At 34.0% G+C, this 14,179-nt stretch overlaps 1 protein-coding gene across 10 annotated transcripts in view; it reads left to right on the forward strand.

Moving 5' to 3' along the window:
• Positions 1 to 14,179, forward strand: part of PAPOLA (poly(A) polymerase alpha) — a 49,083-nt gene that overhangs the window by 19,294 nt on the left and 15,610 nt on the right. For 7 of the 10 annotated variants that reach the window (XR_008234560.1, XM_052783108.1, XM_052783102.1 and 4 more), the window contains exons 7-15: positions 475 to 586; positions 1,878 to 1,967; positions 2,063 to 2,201; positions 3,687 to 3,759; positions 5,260 to 5,380; positions 6,308 to 6,392; positions 10,901 to 10,954; positions 11,718 to 11,837; positions 13,511 to 13,620. Coding sequence is in view for 9 of the 10 variants with exons in the window: in XM_052783108.1 (XP_052639068.1) it covers positions 475 to 586; positions 1,878 to 1,967; positions 2,063 to 2,201; positions 3,687 to 3,759; positions 5,260 to 5,380; positions 6,308 to 6,392; positions 10,901 to 10,954; positions 11,718 to 11,837; positions 13,511 to 13,620 (904 nt within the window). In the remaining variant the exon portion in view is untranslated. The other 3 variants (XM_052783109.1, XM_052783110.1, XM_052783111.1) reach the window with 3 other exon arrangements.

Here is a 14,179-nt window from a genome sequence, read left to right on the forward strand (position 1 = left end):
GCAACTAGTTGGATGTGTGCTTTACAGCAAGGTCTGTAAAGGAAAGGTCTCCTACTTCTTCTGTAATTCAGTGATAATTTTGAGAATATTTAGGTTAAAACTAGGTTATGTTTTCATGACTTGCTCTGATGTAGTAGAATTTTGTAGTGTGGACTTAGAAGTGGGGCTTGTCCCCAAATGATTTTTATTTACATTGAGAGTCGACATAGTTTTTGTGTGTGTGCCAGGTCTGTGTTGATCTTAATTTGTATTTTATCCTCTTGGAAAAGGAGCTATAAGATGGATGAAGCATCTGAAAGTGTTTCTTTTAATGTCTGTGAAGGGTGTTAGTATGCATTGTTTAAAGAGATTCTTTGTGCTAGGAAGACTAGTGTTCTTATTATTAGTGAACTTGATGAAAATGGGTTGCAGAATTAATTCTGCAGAAGAAAGAACAGTTTTCTAATGTCTTGCCTCTTTTTTTTTTTTTTCAAGATTGATATTTTGTTTGCAAGATTAGCACTGCAAACTATTCCTGAGGACTTAGACCTACGAGACGATAGCCTACTTAAAAATTTAGACATTAGATGCATACGAAGTCTTAATGGTATGTATATAGTTTTGCATATAAACTTCTCATCTAATTTTTAATAAGTATCCTAGATTGTTTGATACAGTAGTTTAGTTGTGGACTTGACAGAAGATACAGCAACTCTATATTTGGAAATGAAGTCATAGCCAGTTTTATATATCTTTTTGGAGAGAAGGGTTGTTTCTTATTGGCCATATTTTTATAAATTTTTGTCTTTTATTTGGGTAGTAAATGGTGCTGCCTAGAAATTAATGGGACTTGCAAGACTTTTGTGTGGAGCACTGTCTATTTCTATAAATAAGGATGTGTGCATGTTTTTAACTTGTATGTGTGTTAATATGCATAAACATACACAAAATTGCTTCAGTGATAAATTGGGGATATCAAAATACTGTGAATTTGAGGTCAGGTCTTTAGTAGTTTACCAGCCTGTGTAACCCTTAACTTTTCTATAATACTGCAGCTTAAAAAAATGGTTATTTATGCATGGGACGGTAGGGGCTTCAGCCTGTATGCAAGTTGGCGGGGGAGAGGAGCATGTGAGATCGGTGATTTCTGTTATGAGCTGAAAACTTGATAATTTGAGATTACCACAGCAACTTGCACTGTTTTGTGAAATTCACAGTTGTGCAGTCTCTAGAACTCATTCTTGCCTCTTACTTGCTTTGAAAGGAACTCCTAGTCTTAGATAATACTGTTTTCTTGCAACCAGGTCTCTGCAACTATTTAATAACAATGAACAGCTACTTATTCTTGATTTAAAAAAAAAAAAAATCAAGCAGTTATTGTCATCAGTAATGTTGTTATTAAGCCTGAAAATATCGCATCAATGTAAACATCATTAAAAACTATTCTTTTTAGCCTGTTCTCATAAATTCAAGCAAAGGTTTGACCTGTGACCTCCAGGTTTTCTGTAGGTCCATGAAGACTCATGCTTTTTTAAATTTGTCTGCACGTCCTGTGATTTACTGCCTGTAATCCCTTAACAGCAGAACTTAAAACTTGTTTGTTTCTTAAACAGCTTGTACAGTGCATTAATAACAGAAAATCAAGTAGCAGTCCAAAACTGTAACTATTGTGTGCGTGAATTGTCTTCCTGAGTCATTCTGTAAAACAGTAAAAAAAGAAAAAAAAAAAATCAGATGAAAGTATGTTAAACTTTCTAATTCAAAACAAAAGCGATCAAAATAGGAAATGAGTTTCCAGCATACTGATCTAAAAAGTTTGATAGGTTTTAAGGTGAGGGAGGGTAAGCAAGCAAAAAACTTCGGAGGCAGCAAGCGTAATGGATTCTTTCTTTTGGCAGGTTGCCGGGTAACCGATGAAATTCTGCATCTAGTACCAAACATTGACAACTTCAGGTTAACACTGAGAGCTATCAAACTGTGGGCAAAACGTAAGCAGTTTTATTCCAAAATTTGTGAAATTTTCATTAACTCTTACAGTTACTGATAACTCTCTCCTTTTGTCTCTTTCCTTCTCAATCCACAGGCCACAACATCTATTCCAATATACTAGGTTTCCTTGGCGGTGTTTCCTGGGCTATGCTAGTAGCAAGAACTTGCCAGCTTTATCCAAATGCAATAGCATCAACTCTTGTACATAAATTTTTCTTGGTATTTTCTAAATGGTATGTTTTTTTTGTTGTTTTTTTTTGTTGTTTTTTTAAATTTAGATTACACTAAAATAAAATTGTTTGTAGACACTAAATTTTAGTCCTGTTTTTATGGTACCATTTTCAGCTCTTCCCTAGGTTAAGATGGTAGTTATAAGCATCGTTCTTGCTGCCAGGAAGTTGTTAGCTTGAGTTTTTCAATAAGTCATCCAACCTAACATGTTTTTAAAGTATCCAAAACAAAACCGCCCCGTTTTTAATTAAAATTTTCTTAAGTATTTGTTGTAACTCAACATTACTCTTCAGATAAAATATTTAGTGCAAGATAAGAGCAGACACCCCCAAATTTAGTCTTAATATTTGGATACTGGGATAATGGGAAAATGATAGCTTAAATGCAGTTCAGGAGAACCAGTGGCAAAAGTGTGGGTTTTAATCTTGTTGGTGTGGAGAGGTAGGTGTTTTGGAATTACATATGGTTTCTTACTTCTGAGCTAGTTACTTCAGCAAGGTGGTTTCAGTAACTATGATGGGAACAATGGGAACATTCCAATTAAATTTAGAATGAAGGGGACAAAAGTGTATTTGCAGATTACAAATGAATACTGTTTTTCTTGAAAGAGCATGTCTGGATACCTATATTCTTCATGAGACATTGACAGATTTTAAGAATCATTGTACCAAGTTGTTGCTTTGTTTCAAGTGTAGTGTCTTTCCTTCTTAACACGAAGATAACTTCCACAGTGCCACTGTCTTGAATCCATAAGCTTTATAGCCTCTTTGAGGTACCTAGTGTTTAGTAATATCTTGCCACACCAAGCTAGTAGAGGAACATTGGTTGCAAGCTCTGTTTAATGTGTTCCTTATACGGCTGTCCATTTTATATATGCATAGCATAGGACCATTAACGTACAAATACCGAAAGATTAACTGACTTCTATTCTTTATAGGAAGATAACTTTACTCATGGGAGTAGAGACGACTTGAAGAAAAGAAGTGTTACTTTTCTTTTTTTTTTTTTCAGTGTCTTATTAAGCATGGTTTCTTTTTGTCTTGATTGGATTTTTTTTTAATACATATGCTTTGTAATGATACTATAATGCTGTAATCATGCTAGCTGCTGCTTCTGTAGTTTGTCCATGAAACAGCTAGCTTGAAGATGGACCCAATGTCAATCTTCATAGAGGAATTTCTCTGTGATAGGTATATTTCAAGATGAATTTAGAGGAGTTTACTTTAGTTACCTAAGCCATTGTTTATAAAGCTCCAGGACTACAGAAAATTTATTGTTCTGATGCCCTGGAGAAGCTAATTACAACTGTATTGTAGTTCAGCAATACAGCTAATTTAAACAACCCCAGTTAGACCAGCTTAGTCTTGAGGAAATGATGCTTTACCTTGAGAGCAGAGTTAAGAAGGATCGCATTCAAAAGTATTGTTTGTTGAACATACATGGTTGTATCCAATAGTCTTATTCAGTGCTACAATCTTTTTGAACAGGGAATGGCCAAATCCAGTGCTATTGAAACAGCCAGAAGAATGCAATCTTAATTTGCCTGTATGGGACCCAAGGGTTAGTGTATTATTTTTTCCCCTATAAGTCACACTGTACAATAAATTCAGTTGCTTAAAGAATCCTAGGTGAACTTCATTATGGGTTTATTAAACTTAATATTTTGGTATTATGTCTTCTTTATAGGTAACCTCTAGTTCTCCTGAGTGTGAAACAAAGTTAGCTTAATTTTCTGAACTGACCGCTTGAAGCACACTTGCTGAACAATGTACTTTTCTACTCCCAACTTTTGCAATAAGTGATCTTAATAAATATTCAGCATAATTAGTAACACGCTTTAAAGCAATGCATTTCTGAAAAACTGCTTATCTTAAACCAGTTTGCTTTGAGCTTGAAACCTGTTACTTTTGCAAGTATATTGAATTCACTTCAGTGCAGCAGTCAATAGCTGAATAGGTTCAGTTCCATATAGTTGTAGCAATGTGTATTTTCATCTTGGACCAAAGAAGATCGTAATTTGAAGTCTTTCAGTTGTTTTGTATATTATTTATAATATCTGGTCTCCATCTTTGTAGCACTTATATTAAAGACATTGGACATTAATGTCCTTCAGGCAGTCAATAAAACAGCTTGAAGCAGATGCACAGCTCACATTCTGAGGTTTCAGTGGGGTATAGTGTGAATGTGTTCAATGCTGTTTTGTCAATTTTAGAATAGTTGGTGTTCAACTAATCCTATTTTGGTGAATAGTGTAAGCACCAGAGGTTGAGTGGTATGCCCTTTTGTACTTCAAATCTGTTTTTCTCATTGACAAAAGTGCACGTTTAAATAATGTGAGACAGTTGAAAAAGTGTTCTTGAGTCTTACTGTTATTCCTGGGATAGGGGGTTTGAGGTCAGTGTGTGATGGGAACTGTCTGTGTTGTAGTAGCTAAACAAAGCGGGGTAAGTTAATGACAGGGTTTTATCTTTAATTTACCATCTACAAGATTGCTACCTTAATGCTATTTTAAACGTATTTTGTGTGTGTGTTGTGTCCCTTCTTTTTTGTTTCCTTGTGTGCTGTTTAATAAAAGATATGTTAACGCATGTGATGCTTCTGTCAGGTTGCCTAGAGCCTCTCATCTTAAGCTGGCTCTATTTTCAGTAGCTTTACAGAAATAAAGTATGAAATATTTTTTGCAAGGTCTGAAGACAGTCATTCTTCTGAAGGTGCTCATGTGGTGATAAGGTATCCTTGTTTTGATGTGTTCACAAGCTAATTTCTATTAAAGAGAGAAACTGTTCTATTCAGTTGGCATTTCTGACTTAGAAATGCCTGCAACTTGATCTTGATGTGCTGACAGGTTACAGCCCTCCCACATCACTGTGGTTCAGAATGATGTCCTTTGTGAAAGCATTATCCTTGTTTTCTAAACTTTCTCTGAACTGTTGGTAAATTTACTTGGTCTGCAAACTAAGGTCTTAGAATTTAAGACTCAGTTTTAGTGAAGGGAGAAATCCAAATTTTTTAACTCATGTGTATGCTTGAAGAAAACTGATTGGCTGTTGTTATATATAGGTAAACCCCAGTGATAGGTACCATCTTATGCCTATAATAACACCAGCATACCCACAGCAGAACTCTACCTACAATGTTTCCGTTTCCACACGGATGGTCATGGTTGAGGAATTTAAACAAGGTAAGTATTATCTTATGCTCTCTATATAAATGTTTTCAAACAGATTTAAAATAGTCCCATTGTGGGTATGCTTTGTGAGGGGGGAGGTGGGAGGATGTTAAATAGCTTCTTGACATGAGACTGTCTTCCGAGGGAAGTAGAACTTGGCCTGTTATGCTTATGTGGCTTGAAGTTCCAAATTCAGTAGACTTCTGCAGATCTGTCCTTCACTCTTAGAAACTGAGGGTAATTAATTAGAATGCCTTGTGCTCTGAAAATGAGAATTAGTGGTGCAGTATCTTTTTCTTGTTTATTTTAGTGTCTCTAGGTTGTGTCATGCCACATGAAGATTAGTGCAGTTGATGGCTGTTTCTAGGCCTAATACAAGACAATATACTTGCTCAGAGATGAGTCTTCTAGATTTATCCTAGTAATCTACTTGGATAATTATAGTAGATAAGAGAAGATGTTATCAAAGCAAGGAGTAGACATGATGCAGAGAGCAACTACCAGTAGCTCTCTGGGGCAGAGCAGTAGCTTATTGTCCCACTGTTTCTTTGCCTTGTACAATGCCTTGCGCAAGAGATGACTAAAGTACTGCAAGGAAAAAGATCTCTATCTTCTTTGGACTGAGTACTTACTGTGGCATACACAAAAGATTAAGTTGAGCTGTGTTACAGTGCAAAGCAAAAATACATGAAATCATCAGTCTGATCAATTAACATACATTTCTAAATGTATTTTATTGAGGTTCTTTTTAATAATGTGATTTGTATAACTAATGACCACTTAAGGTATGACTGGAATATAAAGCTTGTTGATAAATTCCTTTGAATTTGAAGGGGGGAAATGATTTGTAGTAACCTTTGCTAAGTTAATAAGCTGTTTTTACTCTGGGTACTAAACTGTATTTAAAAAAAAAAGTTTAAATGTTTTTTTATAATTTAGGTCTTGCTATCACAGATGAAATTTTGCTGAGTAAGGCAGAGTGGTCCAAACTTTTTGAAGCTCCAAACTTCTTTCAAAAGTACAAGTATGTATTTTATGGCATGGCAGAATATTTTAAGTTTTATCAGTTAAAATATCTAATGATGCTCTGTAGCACAGGATCTTAAATATACATATATTAGACTCCCAAAAAGTGGGGGTTTTTTTAGGATTTTTTTTTTATACAGAGGGGGAGTGAATGCGCTATTGTGCTTTCTCTTAGAAAATCAATGATTTCCTCAGATACTCTTTTTTTTTTCCCCTGTCTTTAGCATGTATTTCAGAAACCTGTTAGTCCCTGACCAGATATTTAGAATGTCACCAGTTAACTATACAATTGGTATGCTACCAACAAAATTGAAGACATATCAGCTGGTTTGACTAACAGAAATGTTCTTTAGTGGTGTCAGTAAGCATTCTAAAAATGGGTCTTGCCTCCCAGGAAACAAGATATTAAAAGAACTAATTCTGAAGGTCACTAAGATGAATACGTATTTGAAACTGTGTGTTTTCTTCTGTCAATACAGTCAACAGTTCACTCTGATAATAAAAGATATTTTTGCAATTGTGTTGACTAACTGCCAGATGTACTAGTTATTACTAGATTTTTTCATTAAAGCTTAAGGCTTTTGGCTCTTTATTAATACTCTTTCACACCTAGTTTCTCTAATTTTGTAATGTCTCTAAGGGAAATACTGAAGTTCATACTTCACATATTTAGGGTTTCTAGTAATATGCTTGTGGGGCAGAAGCTTGTTAAATGTATATGGACTTGCTGAAAGTTGTATTTTTATAATAAATATGGATTATTAAAATACGGACTACATCTTCTTTGCCCTCAGTTGAAATTGGAGACCCATTTTTCTTGAATCAAGATCAAATATATTTTACACTTGTTTCTGTGTTGGGTGGTTGGTTGGTTATGTACTAATCTAAAAAAGATTGAAATATACAGTTCCCCCATTAAAAGAGACTGATGACCTTCATAATGTGTCTGTGTTTTGTTTCTATACCTTTTGCATGATAAAAGCTTTAAAACATTTGGATGGCTTTTATGTTGTACCTTGGAGATTAAGTTTGAAAACACTTAAAAGAGCACTGTAAAGTTATATTATTTTTTGAAGTTAAAAATGGGTGCAGACAAATCAGTTTCTGCTCAAGAGGTTGCTAATAAGTTTCCTAGTGCGTTTTCTTTCTTTCAAAATTAGGAAAAAATAGGAAACACTAAGTGTCATTTGAAATAATCTCCATTTTAATATAGTTTTTTGTGTGCCTGCTTTAGCCATTTTATCAGTTTTAGCAATAAAAGCTTCTCTTGACAACATTAAATATCCAGGGTTTGTATGTTTTGCACAAAATGCTTTAATTTTTTTTTTTTTTTTTTTTAAACTGTGGAATGGTATTATGGAGCCTGCTTTAATTTAAATTACCCAAGATTTTGTCTGTTTTACCTTAATAAGTTAATTTAAAGCTTTGGTTAGTAGTCTTAATAAAAGCATTCTATGCAGTCATCAGTATGCCATAAATGTGGCTCTGTTGATCAAATCTCCATCTGAAAGCTAGATGTTTCAGATTTTTTTCCCCTTCTTCGCAATATCTTCCTGTTTAAATTGTAGATGTCGTGACTTTTTCATGCTGAAATTCAAAGCAGTGTGTAGTGCTCTGCCAGATAAGAGAAGATCTGATCCTTTCTCTGAGACATACTTTTAAAAACATTTATTTTGTTCTCTGAAAGCATAGTTTTAGTAATCTGTATCACTCTCAATGGCAATTAGTTGCTAAACATCTATGTTGATCGTAAACACTTTTGACTTGTTAGCTGTATTTAAAATAAACTTCAATGATATGTGACTAAGGAAATCTGGAGGCTACTGCATACCTGCATGGCAGGAGCCCATTAGAAATTGGGAAAATGGGAAAATCCATTTTTACTTATTATTGTTATTTTTAGTGTCAACAATTACTTGGAGTTAGGGAGTTGCATGTGTTATCTGCCCTTTTTTGTGGGTTTTAATTTTTCCGATGGTGGGGGAAACAACAACAAAGAACATATACTTGCTGGATATGGTGTTTTACAGGGAAATGACAATAATTTCATATGGATATAACACGAGTATGAAGTGTTACATGAGAATGAAATTATTAGAGCTTAAAACCAAGAGGGAAGTATGATGATGAGATAACACTCATTTAATGAGCTCTAGCATATTGTTTCTCTGTTATAAAGACATAGATCCTGCTAAATAAGTAGAATATAAACATACCTTTTAAAAAGGTACTTTGAACGCTTGCCTTGATAGGACGTTATCTAAAGCACTGGGTAATTTAAAGTGTAAATCCTGGACAGCTTAATAAAGAAAAATTGAAATGAACATGTTCGGGAGTTCTCAGTTTTTTCAGAAAGTAGTATAACTCTTAAAAATACTGTGGTTTTTTGTAGGTACAGATGTTAGTGGTGTAAGACAATTGCATATTATCTACATAATGCTTATAGGGAGATAGTGGGAGAGAAACAGCACCAGTTTCTAGGAAAAAAAGAGACCAACCAAACAAAAAAACCCCCAAAGACCAAACCCATATACTTCAAAATAATATCCTGCATCTAAAAATCACCATCGAGAGGTAGAAGCTTAACTTCAGAATTTTTTTTCTTTATCATAAAGTAATGGATGCTTCTGAATTAGACATATTCTTTGTGATAAAACTATGAATGAAGAACTGATACCAAATCTTGTCTTTGTAAAATTTAGCAGTGAGACCTTGGACTCTAAAACTAAGTATGTCTTAACTTTTAACAGCTTGTGCTATTTAAGTTTTACTTAAAATGGCAATAGCAGATTTCCAGTGATTAATTCCCTCTCAGCAGTGTTTAACAGTTGGGGGGAAGGGGGGAAATTGCATCTTTTCCTTTTCTTTCTTTTTCAGCTAGCACTACCTGAGCAAAAATAGCTAATCATTAGACTTATTTTCATAAATAAGGATTAAGTTTTTTTTTCTAGGTGCTCACCACCTAGCTGAGGCTTTTAGACATAGCCAATCAATTTTTTTTGAAATTGTTCTTCAGAAGTTTGTTTCAAATTGCTGCTTTTAATAAGTAACTGGAAAATGAGTTTCTTCAAATAGTTGCAGATTTGAGATTTGTCTTTTTCAGTTCATACATGGTTAAAAACAATAAAAAGCTTAAGTTGTCTTCCCTACTAAATGAAACATTCTGCAAGTGTGTGTGGTATGTATGATGTAGGAATCTTATGGATGATCGCTGTATATCTAGTGCTCCTTAGAAGAAAGAGATATTAGAAATTAATAACTTCTCATACAGAATTTGAGTAAAGGACCCTTATTTTATTTTTTTCAAGGAATATAAATGATTGAGTCATGGTATCCTACAAGTAACTAAAATGAAGATTTCAATAAGATAACAGGAAAAACTGCTTAATGTTTTTGTATGAAGCAGTTAATACTGCCAAAATGCAAAAAATAAGTAGATAAAATTCCCTAGCCACCTAAAGATAAGTACAGAAACACGTAGTTACTGATATGATCTGTTGATTTGGATCTGCTGTTACAATTTGAAGGCCTATAGCATCAGAGGACTCTTTTTGCACCATAGTTTTTCCACTGTCATTGACCTTGCGTTTCTTTGAGGTATATGTACTAGGGTCTAAGCCCTCATGTTACTACTGTTGTTTAAATCCTGCTCTGAAGGTACCTAAATATACTGTATCAGTATAGAGTAGTGCTAAGTTGGATGACTTAAGATGTTAAAAGACTTCCCAGCTAAACTTCTGAAAAACCTGACTGTAGATGTTTAAGGTTCCCCCACCTTCCTCATTATGAACTCAAGTTAAAAGTAATCATCTCCCATTCCACTGTCCTAGGGCTTCTTTGTTTAAAATACCATTCTTGCTTTGTATACTGTTTCTTTGAAATTTACTTACAGTGGGTATACACTGATTATCCTGGAATATAATTGAGAGCTTAAGAATTACCATCAGAGGAAACATTCCTTGTGAAGTTTCAGATAAGTGTCTTCAGACAATTCTCAAATGCAGATATAAAATTTCTTTAAACCACTTTTGATGGTGTTATTTCTTACTTTGAATGAATGCGTATGTGCTAACCACTCTTCTAACTATTCAGAAATACTGTTGCGACTAAGACAACTGACATCTATAGATGTTTGTGAACAATTGTTTTTACTTGAAAGGAATCTCTAGTAGTCAGTTAAATCCCTCATCTCATTAGGTATTGAAATATCTGTACTGTTTTCCAATTAGTGCTATGTTCCTAGCCTTTTATTAAGGTTACTGGTATTAAAGTGTAGTTGCAAATGTCCCTAAAATCTGAACTGTTTCGAGAAGTCCATTAGTCACATGCTTGGGGGACATAGCCCCTTTGTCTACTTAACAATGCTTCATTTTATTATAGGGTATATACTTAAGCTAATAATCTGTAGTTTGCAATGTAGAACTTACTGCAAAGTTTTAATATTAAGGTTTGAATGTCTAGTTTTAGAAGCATAAATAGAATAGCATATTGTCTTTATCTCCAAAGGCATTATATTGTACTTCTAGCAAGCGCACCGACAGAAAAACAGCGACTAGAATGGTGAGTATAATGCTTGCTATTTAAAAGAAAAATCGCCAACCAACAAAAACAAACAAACCTGTCAACCTTGGATGCAAGGGAATATCTAGTGTGTCTAGTATCTTTTTATTGGAAGAAAGTGGAGCTTCAGTGTTTCAAAATTAAATGGATGAAGATGGTACACTTCTGAAAAACAGTAAAAATGAAGAACAAGGGAGTGAAGGCTGTTGCTTCAATTTTGCTTCTTTACAGCACTGTCAGGTTCACTTTACAAATCTTATTTTCTTAAGCCTTCTGCACTTTTTTTTAATAAGCAGTGTGAAGAGGTATGTTTTCAATTTCTTGAAATACTGTTTCTCAAAAATGCCTCTTTCCCTTGTTTCTGCTCTCTTTTATTAGGGAAGTTTTAAGATTGTCAGGTATTGGGAATTTCAACTTTAAAATTCATCATCTGAAGCCAAAAGAATATTGGAGGAATATGTAGGAGTTTCTTGCTGACTGCCTTTTACTTGATGTGTAACACCTTGCTATTTAATTCCATTTGTAAAATCAGGCCGTAAAGAGAGCTTCAGGGCATTCTAAAGCTTCCCTTACAAAAACTAATGTAACACATTCACTTGGTTTATTGATCTGAATTAATCTGTCATGTATAGTGCACTAGTTCATTTGTAGTCTCAAATATTAGTATAAGGAGAATGTTGAGGATTTTATCCTGATATATGATGTTAGATACTTCTATTATTTCATATTAATGAGAACTTGCTAATAAATGACATTTATGCAGGGTGGGCTTGGTGGAATCAAAAATCCGTATTCTAGTTGGAAACCTGGAGAAGAATGAATTCATTACACTGGCTCATGTGAATCCACAGTCATTCCCAGCACCCAAGGAGAATCCTGACAAGTAAGCAAAATGTTTTTTTCATGTAATGGTGAGGAACTAACTTAGCTAAAATACTAATTCATTAATAAATAAACTAGCACTTTAATAGAATCTTAAATGGATTAATTTTTAATGACAGCATCTAAAGGCAAACAGTTTTAAGCTCTTCTCAGGTACTATTTGCAAAATTAGATAGTCTTTATTCTGTATAAGAAAGTTTCTAAGCCAGAAAATAGCTTTAAAGAAAGAATATATTTTTGCTAATAACTGTCTTAATTGTATAATTTCATGCCAATAATCCGTGTTAGCTACTGCTACTTAGCTGGTAAGACAATTTTAATTCTGAGGCAGCACTGTGAATTGGGTAGAACATCAAGCACAGGAGAACTGAAATCTTGAGTAACTACATTTAATGTTATTAAATTTAGCAGTTGAGATGCATATCATTTAAACTTCATAATGGCTGATGTTAGAATTGCTCATGATGGGGAAACTGGAGAAAATATCAAGCACTTGAAATTGTTTAGGATTATATATGTTTTTCAACTTCCCCACCCCATTCTCCCCCACTCAAAACAGTAATTGCAGGTGTGGGGGCTAAAAACTCTTTTTAAGACTTTATTTTATTTCTAGATAGTATTGTAATTAACTTGTAAGGAATGATATTTTTGTGTGAAGTGTGAGAATGGGGAAGAAATTTTTGTCTTCACTGGGAATATGTGAAAAGCCTTGTTTACCTTCCACAAAGCCTTTTCCAGACATCAACTGCTTCAAGTGACAGTATGGTGCTACCTTTTTTTTTTTTTGAAGTTCTATACATAAATTACATGCGTGTTCCAAGTGAAATTGGACAAAAGCAGGCAGTACCTCTTCAGCACCATTTTAGTGGGTAAATACAGCTACAACTACCTGCATAATCATAGGCTCTTATTAGCTTTTATTTCAGAGGACTTGATGCGGGCAACGCTTTTAGGAAAAGTCATTTGCCCAATGTAAATAATGTGTGTTCTTTCACCTGCCTGCCTAAATTTGTTCCTTTATTGATTGGAAAACAGTGTTCTTCTGAAATAGTCATACATGGAAAAGACATTTGAATTAAAACATTAAATGTCTTGAGCTGCTATAGAACTGTTGCACTGTATTCTGTAATAGAATATAGTAGTTAATCTTCCATGTATATTATGTGAAGGTGAGCTGTCAAAGGGTGGCTATTCTTACCTGAAAACTGTACTTTGTGGTCAGTTACAGCTAAGAAATTTGAGAGTTGAAGACAAGTTTAGATGGCAAAATGTAAGTTGTTTAGTCAGGGAATAGATTCTAACTACTTTCAGGGTCAGGTGCTGAAAATCTGTCATCTCCTTTCAAATCTATTTCCTTTACAGTTGTGATGGCTAGTTGTAACTCCTAGAAAAGAGAGAGTCTATATAGAAGCACAGTTGGATGAAGTAATCTACTCATGGTCTTAGTTCATTAAGTTTGCTGGAGATAAATGTGTCAGTGTTTCATGACTTTTTTTGTATTGCAAATGAAAAGGGAATGTTGTTAGTCAGCTTTGTTTTTTGCTTTTCTGTGGCTAGCTCCTTATTGCTAGTGGTGCTAAAATGTACAACTGTTGTCTATTGTAGCAGATAACTTACTAGATTATTCAGTTCTTCTGTCAGTATTATATAACTGTTTTATATAAAATTTTTCAGGGAAGAATACCGTACAATGTGGGTGATTGGGTTGGTGTTTAAGAAGACCGAAAATTCTGAAAATTTAAGTGTTGATCTTACCTATGACATTCAGTCTTTTACAGACACAGGTAAGTTTTGCTTTCTAGATGTTCTGGTATTAATAAACTTGTTGAAGTTATTGTCTTTGTTCATAACATAGTCTGTTTCAGTAGTAGAATTGTAGCTAGATACAGAGTAGAAGGGTTCAGCTAAGGAGTTAGGGTGTTATTTAATGAAATACAGTTTTAATGAGTTTTAATGCTTCTGGACACTTCAAAACTAATCATTTTCAGTTTGTTTGTATTAAAACTGATTAAAATGATGCACACAAATCTTTCAGATATCACTAAAAATGTTACATTATGTTGTGATCTTTATTAAACAGACAAATTGGTTGTCATATGCAAACTACCTAGCCTAACCTCATTTTGACAATATGTGTATAGTTTAAATACTTTTATTACTTGGTGAAACTGAATTTATCAGTGGATTAAAGCTGAGTATCTAGTAGACTCTAGAACAAAATGCCTTTTATTCCATGGTGTTCCATACTAGCTAGTTGGTTCAGTAACTTTTACTTTCATGTCCAAGACTCAGTGCAAGAAAATTTTTGACTTTTTCCAAAGTTTACTTTTTGATTCACGAAAA

Source organism: Harpia harpyja, chromosome 3 (genome assembly GCF_026419915.1).
Source record: "Harpia harpyja isolate bHarHar1 chromosome 3, bHarHar1 primary haplotype, whole genome shotgun sequence".
NCBI classification, from domain to species: domain Eukaryota; kingdom Metazoa; phylum Chordata; class Aves; order Accipitriformes; family Accipitridae; genus Harpia; species Harpia harpyja.